The 14,911-nt window shown below is 54.3% G+C and overlaps 1 protein-coding gene across 2 annotated transcripts; it reads right to left on the bottom strand.

The window, feature by feature from the left end:
• Positions 1-191: 191 nt before the first annotated feature.
• On the bottom strand, positions 192-14,518 carry Mfge8 (milk fat globule EGF and factor V/VIII domain containing). 2 transcript variants are annotated; one of them, XM_026388129.2, is made up of 9 exons: positions 14,368-14,517; positions 11,373-11,498; positions 10,921-11,052; positions 8,385-8,566; positions 7,808-7,963; positions 6,755-6,899; positions 2,145-2,329; positions 1,197-1,352; positions 198-1,100 (listed from the first exon to the last, which is right to left on the bottom strand). In XM_026388129.2, exons 1-9 carry the CDS (start codon positions 14,438-14,440, stop codon positions 930-932), a joined length of 1,326 nt encoding a protein of 441 aa, XP_026243914.1. In that variant the 5' UTR covers positions 14,441-14,517; the 3' UTR covers positions 198-929. The 2 variants fall into 2 exon arrangements, with proteins under 2 accessions (XP_026243915.1, XP_026243914.1); XM_026388130.2 differs by lacking the exon at positions 11,373-11,498 and having other exon boundaries at positions 192-1,100; positions 14,368-14,518.
• Between the last annotated feature and the right edge of the window lie 393 nt (positions 14,519-14,911).

The raw sequence follows: 14,911 nt of genomic DNA, 5'->3' as shown, positions 1-14,911 counted from the left end.
CCCCTCACCAGGCAGTAGCTGTGGGCCCCATCCTGGGGTGGGGGGTGGGCAGTTGGGTGTAGAGGTGGGGAACAGGGAAGAGGCGAGTCAGGCTTCAAGGACTAGAAGCCTGACCTTCCCCCAGAAGCCCTGAGCAGTCTCTCTCCTCCTGCTGTTAAGCTATTTGTAGTCAGACAGGTGACGAAAGAATGCTGGGCAGTGGTGGGAGCCAAGGCCAGTCAAGTTCCATTTCGACAGGACAATGATGAAGCATGGCAAGAATTCCAGTGGAGAATACAAATATATTTTGGAAGCTGCCTGTGTGCTCGCGGGTGAAGAGCCAGCACAGAGGCCCCCACGCCCACCCAGACTGACTACCTCCCTGCCCAGCTGGCTCCCCCATCTGTCCACAGAACGCCCCCCCCCCCACAACTTCTGTCTTCCTAGGGCTTCGGGACAAAGGTCCAGAGGGGTCTCCAGGGGGATAAAGGGGAAGTACTGTCGGATGGGTGCAGTGGCAGGCCTGAGGCAGCAGACTGTTACTTCCAAGCTGTGCCTCACGGCTTCCTCTGGGGACATGGGAGTGTGGTATGCAGAAAGGTGTTCAAGGTGACCCTGGCAGAGTGGACCCAGAGCCTGGAGTGGGGGACTCTGGAGAGGTGTAGGGAACCCACAGTCCTGAGCCCGCCCCTCCCTGTCCATCCCAGACCTACTCAACTCCACAGTGCCTGAGAAAACGAGATGGCAGGAGGGCTGGGCGCCAGGGACAGTGGAAGATGGAGGGTGGCGGTGAGGACAGGGAGGGAGGGAGGGGACTGCCTGTTGGCATCTCCTGTGAAGCCCCACTGCCCTCCCTACCCCCAGCCCCTACTACAATCAGAAAGGAGGTCCAAAGAGGCATGGCCCACAGGAGGCAGGAGGTTCTGGGAGGGGCAGGTGGCCCAGCAGCCTCAACGGCCCTCACTACTTCGGCTGGGCCTATCGCCACAGCCCAGCAGCTCCAGGCGCAGCGTGATGCGGTTGTGCCAGGCCACAGGCAGGATGCGCACATAGCGGGCAAAGATAGGTGTCTCAAACATATTCTTCTTATGAGAGTTGTTATCCAAGTTTCCAGGGAAGACCTGGAGGCAGAGGGGGTGTCAGGAGTACCCCAGAGTCAGCCTCCCTCCCACGGTGCCCTGGGAATAGTGAGGGGAAGGCCCTGGACAGACACCCACCTTGCTGTCCGCGGCCCCTTGTTCCTTGTACTCGGTCCAGTTCACACCATCATTACTGTAGGCCACCTTGTAAGCTGCCACGTACTGGATGTGGCCAAAGTCACGGGCCCCCTGGGTGATGATGCCTGTCACCTCTTTCTGGGAACCTAGGTCAACCTACAGGGAAAACCACGCACATTTTCTTGGCTTGCACCATCTCCAGGAAGGTGGAAAGAGGCAGGTGCACTGGGGCATGATTTGTTTGGGGAAAGCTACTTTCCTTGGCCAAGCTTCAGCTTCCTCATCTATAAAATGGGCACACATAATACCACCCATAGTGCTGGGCACTGCACTTCAATAAAGCTAGGGCTTAGCTGACAATACAGCAATCCCTGCCAAGGCCGGCAGCCCCTCCTGGAACCCGACTCCTGGCCAGCTCCTTGGATCCAGAGACAGACACCTGCCCCCATCTCTCACCACTGTGGGGAAACTGCCCCTGGACAGACGTCCCAAGATCAAGGTTGCAAAGGAAACTCCCTGCCACCCAGCACAAGCCCCAGCAGATCCTCATCCTGCCAGGACTCAGTTTCCCCATTTCTAACACAAGCTCTGGTTTTCCATCACTCAATATGTCTCAGTTACATAAGTCAGAGGACATCTGTCCTGTGTGCATATGGAAAGGTCCCAGGACACAGGGGTGGGGGTCCCTCCTCCATCCTGCCCTGCTGTTTGCCCACAGGTGGCTCTACCCTACCTACACACACGCACCCTCTCTCCACCAGGGGGTCTTCCAGGGAGCAGAAGCAAGAGAAAGGTGGGGCGTGTTGGGAGGAAGAAAAAGAAAAGTCAAAGACAAACAAGGCTTTGCAGAGAGTCTCTTGGGGAGCACAGGCCTGGGCTGGGTGGAGACTTGGCAGCCCCACCTGATCCCACCAGACCAGCCTGCAGCCCAGGAGGGGCCGGACCCACCTGCAGCCACTCGGAGGCATCGTTGGTCTGGGCGGTCCAGGCGTTGAACTTGCCCTGCCTGTCCAGCCGCCCGTAGAAGGGGTACCAGCCGAAGGCACGCAGGCCCCAGGTCTTAAAGCTGCTGGAGGCTGTGATCTGCTTGTCGGGGATGGTGTTGTCCTTCAGGCCCAGAGGTTCAGAGCATCCTGCCAGCAAGCAGACAGGGGGCTGTCACCCGGATCTGGGCTCCGCAGCTCCCCGGGGCATGAGCACAGGCAATGAAGGGGAGGAACCATGGACCCCGATGTGCCCTGGCAGTCTTTCTTTTATTTCCTTGTTTTTGTTTTTTTGGAGACAGGGTCTCACTGTGTTGCCCAGGCTGGTCTTGAACTCCTGCCTCATGCACCTCCACACCAGCCTTGGTATCCTGACAACAGAAAAAAGTTCCACCTGCCTTCAAGGGACAACTGCTGTACTTGTCATTGCCTGCTTAGCTCTCTTCTCATCTCAGCCGGTCTCAGCTCCATCCCAACATCACCCAAGACGTCCCCGCAGCCACGGCTCTTCTCCTTTGGCAGTCCCAGCTCCACCTTCAGACCGGACTAGAAAGACACCTCCTCCAAGAAGCCTGCCCTGACCACCTCACTGACATCTCCCTCCTCCTTCCTCTGGCACTCCCCCTTCCTCTGCATGCCTGCTGGCCACACTACTGATTCTGGGACTATCATCCAAAACATTAACCACCACCATGCCATTTACCCAGTGCTTCCTTCAGTCCTTCACTTACTTCAGCCACAGAAAAACGTGAAGGAAGTAGATATTAGCAACCCCATTCTACAGATGAGAAAATCAAGGCTAAGAGACATTAAGCATCGTACCCAAGGCATACACCACTCACAGACTCCTATCCACCATGCCCCCTGCCAGACCCAACCAAGGCCTGCATGGTGGCAGCTCCATGATGCGCAGGACAATAGTCCCGCCCTCCAGCAGTTGGAAAGTAGAAAAGTCAGAGAATCTCCGGTGTTCAGGGATGTTCCTGTACCTTCTCCAGCAGCACCTCATCTAATTTCTACCATAGAGCCTTTGCACACTCAAATGTTTTGGGGATGCTGTCACATGGGCCTGGGAGGGCTGGCCTAAGAAGGTGGCCTTTGCTGCACCCCGACCCACCCCAAACACCCAGGAATGTGCTGGAATATTTTGCATTCACATCTGCACCTGCACCTGGCCAGAACAATTGGGGATGGGCAAGAGATAAAACTCTCCAAAGAATGATGGGTGTGTCTCACACCTGGAGGGGTCCCTGCCCCACAACTGCCTGTCCCTTGGAGGAATTGGGAGGTGGAGGTAGGAGGCATGGACAGCCATCTGGGACACACCACCTCTGGCCATCCCTGGATGCCTACATCCTGGCCACTTGAGACATCTGCCTCCCAGATGCCCTGAGGAGCCTGCCAATTGTACCATCACCTCGTGAGGTCAGTGCTGTGCTCCTGGGCTGGCAGCTGGCTAGTCTGTTGTAACCAGAACAGAGGACCCTTGGGAAGGCTACAGCCTGGGGTAGTTTTGCGGAGGACACTGCTAGGAGCCACAGCAAAAATATTGATACAGGCACCTTTGGATTTAGTGACTGCCAGCCAGCCATTCAAATTATGATTATGTTAAGTTACATTCATATGCTAATTGGACTCCTGCTGTTTACCTGGGCCCGGGGACTCAGGTTACTCATGTCACTCTTGTAATGGGAGAGTTCCCATTGGTTGGGAAAGGATGGTAGGAGGGTGTTCCGGGGGAAGTGGAACACCCCCCCCCCCCCAGGTAGGAGACACGTGGATGGACCCACTTGTTAGGGGACGCACACGGCCTCTCACAGGACACCAATTCTGCATCCTTTGCTCAAGGCGAAACCATGCACAGACCACCTGTTTCTAGAAGGCCATGCTCATCTCCCTCTGGGCCTCCCCAGACTTCTAGGGAAAATGCAGGCAGGAGGGGTACCAGGGCAAGAGCCATCATTCACTAGGTGACCCCAAGATGTCTCTTCCCTTCTATAGGCCTCAATGTCCTCATCTGCAAAATGAGGTATTAAAGTAGTACTTCTCACTGGGCGTGGTGGCACACACCTGTAAACCCAGCAGCTCTGGACACTGAGGCAGGAGGATCACAAGTTCAAAGCCAGCCTCAGCAACTTAGCAAGGCCCTAAGCTACTTAGTGAGACCCTGTCTCAAAAGTAAAAAATTAAAAAAAAAAAAAAAAGGGTTGGGGATGCAGCTTAGTGGTTGAGCACCCCTGGGTTCAATGCCCAGTACCAAACGATAAATAAATAAAGTACTATTTCTCACAGGTCACCTGGGGATCTTGTTAAGATTCTGTATCAGCAGGTCTAGGGCAGAGCTGGAAGTCTGCGTGTGTAGGATGCTCCTAGGTAACACTGATATTGCTGGTCCATGGAGCTCCTTGCCCACCAAGCCACCACTCATTCTCTAGCCAGGCTCCAGTCCCACAGGCCTTCGTCTATCCTTCAATGCACCCCGGGGCCTTTGCACTTGTCAATCTCATGCCTGGAAAGCTCCTTCCATGCTTCCCCACTGGCTGCCTTTCCATCACTCAAGCTTCTACTCAAAGGCCATGCCCCCCAGTAGACACTGTGCTGCCAGCTCCCATCACCCTCCACCGTTTCCTTCAGAATTCTTTCTGCTATCTGATCTTTCTTTATTTGTTCCTTGTCTCCAATCTGTCTCCTTCATAAGAATGCAAGTTCCATGAGGTCAAGGGTCTCATATTGTTTCCTAGAGTCAGATATTCAGGGGGAGCTTAGAAAATGTCTTGAGTTAAATAGTTAATCAGTTCACCAGGGACATGGCACCTGCCTGCAAAGGCCAATCCAAGTGCAGGGCACTAGTCCCCTTGTGGATTCCTAGGGAACATGCAGAGCTTGGCGCCACCTGAAAACACACACACACACACACACACACACACATGCGCATGCACGCACATGCACACCAATACTCTCTCCAACCAACCAGAATGCCTGCAGGGAGAGAAGCCAGGCCAGACCTTGGGGGAAGCACCCAGGGCAACTTTGCCTCCTTATGTGTGAGGCCTGGCCTCTCCTAGCCCCAAGGGAAAGCCAGATTTGATGCATCACGCATCACAGATCCTCGTTCTTACACCTTCCTTCCTGGGTCAGCATGGGGCCCAAGGGTAAACTTCATCTTTTATTCAGGGCTACCTATAACTGATACAGTGCCTCTGCGCACATTAGGGAAAGACACTCCTTTCTCAAGATACTTTACTATGGCAGCCTTAAGAACCAAATCTTCAGGTTAAGACTGTAAGGAGTGAGGGACTCCAAAGAGAGGAGCACAGACCTGGCTCCATCCTTTACCAGCTGCTCAAATTTCCTTTTAGCAGAAGGCAGTCTCTAACCCCCACTTAAATGAGATGCTCAAAAATCTGTGACCCTGGGAGAGGGTCTTATCACTACAGTTTATCCTTTAAAAAAAAAAAAAAAAACAAGTGGTAGCCAGGTGCAGTGCAGCACACCTGCAATCTCGATGGCAAGGGAGGCTGAGGCAGGAAGACTGCAAGTTGAAGGCCAGCCTCAGCAACCTACAGACCTGTGTTCCAACATAAAAAATTAAAAAGGCTGGGAGAGTGGTAGAGCTCTCTTGCCTACCATGCACAAGGCCCAGGGTTCCACCCCCAGTACAGCACAACAAAGAGGAACCCAGAAAATCACAGAACTCAGTTCTGAGAAGTACTAGATGATATCTAAAGTGAGATAACAGGAAGAAGTGCCACAGAGAGGGGATGCAGGGCACAGGAGGGCAGGTCCTGGGTAAGGCAAAGAGACACCTCTCAGCTCTGTGGCTCTGCCTAGTGAGCTCTACAGTTCCACTGGTGACCAGAAGGTGGCACTGTGGATGCAAAGACCTCATGAAAGCTGAACTGAGCTGGGCTGAGACAGCACCCATCAGCTCAAGCCAGGCACAGACCTCTCCAATGGGGAGTTTCTCCTGGCTTATCAGAAATCTATTCCTTTCTGGTCCCCATCTTTCCATCTGGGAATCTGGAGAGGGCAGCAGAAAGCATTCACGCCCTACCATCCTGGTAGCCCCCGTGTTTCCCTTGAATGCAGACTATAGGAAGTTGGAGTAAAAGCACTGGACAGGTGGGGTCAGAAGCCCAGGGCTCTATATCCAGCTTTATACCTCCCAGCTGTGTACTCTTGATAAATCATTTATCTAGGTCTCACTTCCCTCATTCATTCATTCACTCACTTATCAAATATTTATCAGGCACCAGAAATACATCAAGGAACAAAGCAGACATTCTCTGGAGGTGACATCTGCAAAACAGAACTAATGCTATATATTCTAGGAGCTGAAGGAAACAACCAGAGTGAATGAAACTACTCTGAAAACTGAAAGGACGCTTTTTTCTTCAGTACGTGGAATGCCACAGGCACAGGTTGGCGGACAGTTAAAACCTAGGCTGATGCCTCTGGCATGTATGTCCTATGTGAGCTCAGGTCCCTAGGACTTGCTGTTGCCACTACCCAGCTTAAGAAAAGAGGGGACAGGAAAGGCCACCTCCAGAACTCACCATGGTCCCCAGCACTCACCATTCAACTCACAGCCAAGGAGCTCAAAGCGGAGGGTGCAGCCCCGGCGGCAGGACACGGGAAACAGCCTCACGTACTGTGCCTCCAGGGGCGAACTGAACACGTTGATCTTCAGGCCACTATTGTCCACATTTCCCACAAACACCTAGGAGGGAGGGGATCAGTGTGAGTGGCCCCCCTTCCTGGACTTCCACACCCTCCTCTTTAGGCCTGGTAGGTAGACAGAGGGCTGGGAGAGCAGGCAGGGGCTGGGAGAGCAGGCAGGGGCTCAGACAGCAGCGCTTCCTTTGACCACCCCACAGCCCTCAGCAGATTCTTGTTCTTACACCTTCCTTCCTGGGTCACTATGGGGCCCAAGCATAAACCTCCATCTTTTATTCAGGGCTACCTGTAACTGATAGAGTGCCTCTGTGCACATTAGGAAAAGACACTCCTTTCTCAAGATACTTTATTATGACAATTTTCTATAGACAAAAGTATACAAGCATTCAATATAAGTATTTTAAATAGTACCTGCTTAGTAATGACCTCCTTGAGCAGTCAGTATACAACCTGCACAGCTATACATGGTATCTCTGAAGGTTCAGAATGAAACCCACCTCAACCAGCACTACCACAACAAGTCATTGCACTACTTTAAGCCTCTCTATTCTCATCTAAAAAGGGGGGCTATTACTTGTAATCACACAACATGGACACAATCTGTCTTTATCAGTTTTTTTTAGGAGAGCAGGGATTGAACCCAGAGGCATTCAACCACTAAGCCATATCCCCAGCCCTGTTTTGTATTTTATTCAGAGACAGGGTTTCGCTGAGATGCTTAGGGCCTCACTAAGTTGCTGAGGCTAGCTTTGAACTCACAATCCTCCTGCCTCAGCCTCCCAAGCTGCTGAGATTACAGGCGTGCGCCATCGCGCCCCGCTCTGACTTTACCAGTTTCTAAAAACCAAGGCTCACCTCATGGCTAATCACCCAAGGTACTCTTGTCTCTCTGGGGCCCTCGGCCTGGGCTAGAAACCTACCAGGTGCTGACCTTAACCCCAGCAGGCCCACCTTGTCTCCAGACCGCTGTTCATCCTGGATGAACTGGAATTTGAGTCCATCAAGGCTGTAGGCCACCTTGAAGGTCTTTACGTACTCGGCATAACCTGCCCGGCTGGCACCCTGTGTCACCACACCTGTCACCCGCATCTTCCGAAGCAGGTTCACCTGCACCCAGGGAAAGAAGGATAGTACCCTCATCTCCCAGGTCTTTCTACCTGGGATTCGGGCTGGCCCAGCTCTTTATCACCCACCCAGTGGAGGACAACCCAAGCAGAACACAGAACGGGCAGCTGAGGAGTAGCTCTAGTGGGGGGTTTGCTCCTCGGGCCCTCTAGGCCAGGGCTGGGGAAAGCACAGGAGGCCCCCAGAGGCCTCATGTAGAGCAAACAACCCCTCCATAACCAGGACCTGCTCCCTACTTATCCCAACCATCTACCCAGGCCCCAAGGTTTCCCTACATTACAGATAGTTCACCAATGGAAACCTGTCACCTTGTTGCCTGGACCCCAGGAATGAGCTCCCCAGATGCAAACCCTCCATCTCACCTTCTCTCTTCACCCTGCCCAGGTCAGCATCTTCTCCATACCTGGATCCAGGGCTTCCTGTCATAGTTGCTGGCTGTCCAGGCGTTGACGATGCCCGTGCGGTGCAGGCGGGCCAGCTCCGGAGCCCAGCGCTGCAAACCCATGAAGCCCAAGTGCACAGAAGAGGCGGAGACCTGGAAGTCGGCGATGGCACCCTCCTCCATGCCCAGAGGCTTGGCACAGCCTGCAGGAAGGGACAGGACAGTGAGGGGGGCCACCCCAGCAGGTCCCAGGGCCCAGCTGGGACCAAAGGACAAGAAATAAGACAGTGTGACCTCTGCTGCAGAGCCAGAGCCAGAGCCAACCTCAGACCCTCACTCAGAGCAGAGACCACAAAGGGACAATGAGGGCAGAGTGCCAGGAACAGGTACAGAGGAAAGGTGCCTGGGAGGCGCAGCGAGGAAGAGAGGGGCCAGGCTGGGACCGCCATGACCGGCAGCTGCAGTCTCCCTCCAGGTTGCGGTGGGCCTTGTTCTTACAGGGAATCTGAGCAGCAACTCTTCTGAAGTGCCACGAGGACTGGTGGGAGAAAATACAGTGTGACCTCCTCTTTTTCAGCATGTCCCGCCCAGCCCCTGGCTTCCCCAACAGGGTGGCTTTAGGAGAAGGGGTACCTCGGACAGTAGTGAACAATACACACACCACACACAAAGCAATGAGCAAATCTGCCCAGAGTTTTCTAGAATCCCACTGGCAGGAGCTTTGTGGGTGGGGCAAAATGCCACCCTCTTTTCCCTTTAGCGTTTACACCTTCCGCCTGTGAGTCCTCAGCCATCTGTGAACACATCCCTGCCTATGGCCCCATCACCTACATTGTTACCCCAGCAACATGGTACCAGGGACCCAAGACAGCTACCAACCCTACACTCACACACACCCCCATCTCCCCACCAGTCTGGGACTCTCAACCCCAGAGATGTACAGTGCTTCCAGCTGCCAAGCAAAGGACCCAGGACAAATCTACTCTGTCCCCCCACCCACGCTAGGGATTGAACCCAGAGGTGCTCTACCACTGAGCTATACCCCCAACCCTTTTCATTCTTTGAGACAGGACCTTGCTAAATTACTGAGGCTGGCCTTGAACTTATGATCCTCCTGCCTCAGCCTCCTGAGTCATGGGATTACAGCCACACACCACCACACCCAGTCTGATACCTCTTAATCCAACACCCCAGGCTCATGCTCATGCTGAGCTTGGTACTATCACACTCACAAGGAAAGTGAAGTGCCAAGTGGGGCCAGATGCCTAAGATCCAAGCTATACAGTGGATCTTAGTGGCTATACAGGTGGGCCTCCAGGGCGATCCTCACACCCCACAGTGTCCACACCAAGGGACCCAAATGTGGGGATCTCTATGTGGGCCCTGAGGAAAGAGACCACCCAACAAACAAGGAGGAGCTGCAAAGTCCCTCTGGGGGGTCCCCTGCCTGTGTGGTCACCTCCTGCCTTCTACACCAGGTGCTGCCATATCCAGCCCCTGGCTGAGAAGCTGAAAGAAGGCTAGGTGGGTAATTCCCACTCAGGCACACCCGTGGTTACCTCCGCTCCCAGGACGGTAATTAGTGGCCCACCTGGCCCCACCCAGGGCTCATCTTCCTTGGCGACCTCCCCTACCCACACACACACATCCTTCCACCCAGAACCTCAAATACGTCTGGCCTCAGTGCACAGCCCAAGGCACAGGCCCTCAGCACCGCCTCCTCTGAAGTGAAGGGCATCCTGGCACTTTGCCTGCTTTTCGTCAGGGACCCAGCCCCATTTCTTCTGGAGGTCAGCAAGCCTCAGAGCCCACCCCAACATCTACTTGAAGGAGGACCAGTCACTGTTCTGCCCCCAGCTCAAGATGTTTAGCAAATGACCTGCTAGAACGTGGGACCCCCACTCTACCCAACCCTAAGCTCAAAAGTGGACCCATCCACCCCACAGAGGGCAAGAAAGGGTCCTGGTGTGACTGGGGCCCAAGGAGGGAGGGACTCCCAGTAGGCATGGAAAACTGTTGCCAGCAATGCCAGCTGGGCACCCACCCAGGCCATTCTGTGGCCATGTGGATAACAGAGTAGGTCAAACTGGGTCAGCCCCTCTGCACACGCCAGGCCTCTGGCCATCACACCATGAGAGAATGACCCAGCCTCCCCTCCTCCCCTCCATGAGGAAGCCTTAGATCAAACTTGGACCAAGCGTGATTTACTAAGCTCCTGGGTCCCTAAAGATTAAGAATGTGTTTGTTTTCCCTTAATGGCAGAAAAATCCCAAGATTTAATTCTAACACTGTGTGTCTGGTTTGTGGTGACTCGGGAAACAGCACTCCCATGACCTCGGGGGTCACCACAACCCCAGGTCAGGCCTGGCTGGCAGTCTAAGAGAACAGAAAGAAGCCTGGGGAGGAAAGCAGGTCCCTTTTTCGCCTTGGCCTAACTGAGATGCTCTCCCTCCCCTCAGTCTCCCCGAAGGCATCCTTGCCTCAGGAAATCAGGCCAGTTTATAGCCTGTGGCACAGGACAGGGTCTGCCTCAGAAGCAGGCACTCAGAGAACTCACTGGTCTCACAGTGGACGCCCACGTAGCCCTGCGGGCACACGCAAATGTACTGGGTGAAGACATCCCCTCGGTGCGCATCGCCAATCACCTGGCACTCAGCGTTGTGGTAACATGGGTTTGGGGAACAAGGACCTGGAATAGATAAGATGGGCAGGTGATCAGTGGGGAGGGGAGGGCATACAGGAAGCAGCAAATAGTCCAAGCCCAAAAGGACACTCTGCCCAAATTCAGCCTACTACCACCTCCTTCTCTTTTCTCCCCATCTGCCTGACGGAGCCTCAGTTAGCTTGGAACCAAGGAGGTTCCAAATAAGGTAAGCATCCAGCTTTCCTTATGACCTGGAAGTTCCCAGGGCAATGCTAGGAGTCATCAGGAGAGGCACTGGAGACCCCTGCCTACTTAGGGAAGAGCTATGGGCTGGGGTGGAAAAGCAGGCCCTCGCAGGCAGATACCTTTCTCGGTCTCGTTGCAAATGAGGCCTGTGAAGCCCTCAGGGCAGAGGCAGTAGAAGAGGTCGTTTTCCTGGCCCGTCAAGCAGGTCCCACCATTCAGGCACAGGCTGGAGTCACAGAAGTCACCTACAATGGCAGTCCCTACTTAATCATTCCATTAATGTTTGGAGGGTCAACTACCATGAACATGTGAGGCCCCTGAAACAGGAAAGCCAGATGCAGCCCAGTCCTTGAGAAGCCAGTGGGGAAGAGGAAGGCCAGTCAACAGATGATAAACAAGTGCCACACACTAGCAGAAAAGTGCACAGGGGCCACCAGAGTCTGATTTCTTCCAGGGAGATGTAAGTTTTACAAATGAGGGGACATTTGAGCTGCGTCTAAAAGACAGAATGAGAAGGTCTCAAGCTGGGAAAGGACAGAAGAACATTCTAGAAAAGCAGAAGCACTGAGGGCATGCTGTGTTAGAGAATAGTAAGATGTATCTGAAAGGGTAGTCTGGGCCAGACCAGGAAAGATCTTAAGAATGACAAGTGTAGGAGGACACAGTGGCACATGCCAATAATCCCAGCTACTCAGTAGATTAAGGCAGGAGGACAGAAAGTTCAAGGCCAGCCATAGCAACTTAACGGAGACCCTCTCTCAAAAGCAAATAAAAAGGGCAAGGGAAGTAGTTCAGTAGTATATAAAATTGCCTAGCATGTGGTAGGCCCTGAGTTCCAGAACCAGTACCACCAAAAAAAGAAAGAAAAAAAAAAGATTGCAAGTTTAGATTTTGCAATTAGTAGCTTCTAACTTTCCTTCAGTCTCCACAGCATTGTCCAACAGGAACACACACTCTCTCAAGTGTGAGGTTGGATGGGGGAAACCAGTTTTAATCCTTGGAAGAAGGCTGAAAATCCCACCTTCAGAGACACTGACAGGCTCACCTGAGATGGGGAGGGTTTGGTGGCTGCAGACAGATCCCTCTGGATGAATGGTGAAGGAGGAAGTCAAATCAAAAGAGTGAGGGGCAAGGATGGATTTGAGAGACACTGTGGAGCAAGAGTTTTTAGAGGTAGGAGGAAGGCTGAAGAGGCCATTACGGCTTTTGGATGGGGTGACAGATGTGCATTATCAGCTCAGATGAAGAACACAGGAGAAGGGGGAAAGGGGGAGGAAGAGGAGGAGAAGGAAGAGAAAGAGAAAGCGGCAGCGGCTATCTTGAGATAGGCACCTGGGTTTGTGGTCTGTAGGACTGTATGTAGGGTGGTGCTCAAATCCTGCTCCTATTCCCACACCCAGAAAGGAGCCCATTGAAAGCAGGGTTCTTGGCCCACTCCCTTGGAAGCCCTCCTTACTCCAGCACATCCTCAGTCTCTTGGCTCTGATGTCAACCAGTGAACTGCAGCCCTCCTCCAGGGTTAGCTGGCCCTAACCAGGGTCCTCTAAGGACGGTAGAATCCCAGAGGGCCTTCTCAAGACCGCACACCCAAACCTGCTATTTGGCTAAAACAGGAGAACCCCCCCCCCATAGTCACCCACCCCAGAATAAAGGGTCTTTCTGACATCTCAAAGCCCCAGGGAGCTCAGGCTTGCCCAGCTCCTCAGGCAACACCATTAATGAACACAACCCTCAGAGCTCCACCTCACAGGGGCCTGGGGAGCTTAAGGCGGCTCCCAAAGAGCTATTAGTCATTGGCTTTAAATAGCAGGTTAATCCCCTCCTCTGACCTGGCAGGCCACAGGCAAGCCTCACACAGAGGCTCCAGAAGCTGGGAATGGCCAAGACCTGGGTTCCCCCAACCCAACAGGGACTTCTTTCCTCCTTCCCTAGGGCACCTTCCCCCTATACTACTGGGGGGAGGGGTTAAACAGTGGTGTAGGGATGGGGGAGGGAGGGTGTCCTCTACCAGGCCAAGCATTAGACTGTCTGGGGCAGAGTAACCCGCACAAAGTAGAGGAGGTGAGTCCCCTCCTCATGCGGGTGGGGTGGGGGGACAGATCACCCTCTACAAAGCCATTTGGGATTTCAGGATGCAGCTCTTTGGTAAATTTCCACACGGTCATCTGCTTGGGGAACACTTAATTGGGGGCACAGAGGGGAGGTGGAACCCACTCATCTTGCCGGGTGGCTGGGAAGAACCAGTTCAGCTTCGGGAAGGCGGGGGTCCCACCCATTATAGGATGGCAGGGCTGTAGTCTCATTTCTATGAGAAAATGATGGAGGAGCTATCTGAAGAGCCCTTACCCTCACCCTCACCCTCAGTGGGCACCACTTTCACAGCGGTCCCACTGCGAAGGAGATGAGGCATCCCCAGGAACCGCGTGCCGGAGGCCCAGCTGTCCACTGGGGGCCTCTAAGCGGAGGAGGAGGACCACGGAAGATACAGCACCCGGCCAAGGCCACCGGAGGGAGGGAGTCGGGAGACTCCCCACCAGGAGGCAGCCCTTTCAAAGTTCCTCCCCAGTCTCTTGGCCCCCTGCCGGATCCACCTGGAGCCCAGGCGACCGCACCGACTCCCCAGCCCTTCCCTTATCTGACCAGACCCGGACAAGCAGGGGCGCAAAAATCCAAAGAACTGTCCAGCCAGGTGGAAGTTGCCGGGGAAAGTTGGTCGAAGAAAACGCTTCGTTTCAAAAGCGGTGGAAGGATTCGAGAGTCAGCCACAGTTAAAGGTCCTCATTTTACAGACGGGAAAAGAGAGGCCCGACGCAGCGGATTCCTTTGTTATGTGTATGCCGCATCCCTGAGGGCGCAGGGCTGTCACCCGGTGTCCCGCGTCCCCACCCAGCGCGCCAGCCTCAACCACTGGCCAAAAGTTCCAGCACGGAGAGTAGCGAGGGCGAGCGCTCCCCACCTCTCCGGCCAGGGCGCAGTCGGAGAAGCCTCCCGGAGCGGGTCCCCCGCGCTTTGCCCAAGTTTGTCAACAGGGAGGCGGAGGGAGGGCGCCGCGGAGAACTTCCGAGAGACGCGGAGAGGAGGGGCGAGCGCGAGAGGGCGGCGCGGGCCACTCACCCGAAGCGGCGAAAAGGCCGGAGGCGCAGAGCAGCGTGCCGCACAGCGCGGCCAGCACGCGGGGGTCCTGCATAGTGCGGGGGCGCGGGCGACGTGCTGGACGCTCGGGACCCGCGAGTTTTCCCTCCGGCTCCTCTGGGACCGGAATAAATCGGGCAGCTCGGCACCGCCCACAGGCCCACGTGCTCCGCCCCGACCCGCCCGGGGCGGACTCGGGGCGGGGCTTCGTGGCCAGGAAGGGAAAGAGGAGGGTCCTAGGGGTCCCGGCCACCCGCCTCCCTCCGGGGCCCCACCCAGCATCCCACTTGGTGGGAGCGGCCCAGTCCCGGGTCCTGAGTACACTGGACACTCAGGAGGAATTAAAATGAAAAATAAAAGATTTTTTAGAATTAAGAAGAGATGCTAAAGCTTATTCATAATCAGAGAAATGAATTAAAACTACAATGAGTACCGTGTTTCACTTAACAGATTGGCAAGTATCACATTATTATTACCGTGGTGGCTGTGCACTGAGAGAGTAAAACTTGGTTCAACTTCTCTCTTT

This window comes from Urocitellus parryii, chromosome 6 (genome assembly GCF_045843805.1).
Source record: "Urocitellus parryii isolate mUroPar1 chromosome 6, mUroPar1.hap1, whole genome shotgun sequence".
Classification (NCBI taxonomy): domain Eukaryota; kingdom Metazoa; phylum Chordata; class Mammalia; order Rodentia; family Sciuridae; genus Urocitellus; species Urocitellus parryii.
This window is presented reverse-complemented; position numbering and strand designations above follow the sequence as displayed.

What these genes read in the sequence shown, in the direction of transcription:
- Mfge8 (XM_026388129.2), bottom strand. Translation starts at nt 14,440, where the DNA reads ATGCAGGACCCCCGCGTGCTGGCCGCGCTGTGCGGCACGCTGCTCTGC. An exon ending in CGGCCTTTTCGCCGCTTCGG is followed by an intron (nt 11,499 to 14,367) that starts GTGAGTGGCCCG and finishes CTGCCATTGTAG; the next exon opens with GTGACTTCTGTGACTCCAGC. An exon ending in GGGCGTCCACTGTGAGACCA is followed by an intron (nt 8,567 to 10,920) that starts GTGAGTTCTCTG and finishes CCCTTCCTGCAG; the next exon opens with GCTGTGCCAAGCCTCTGGGC.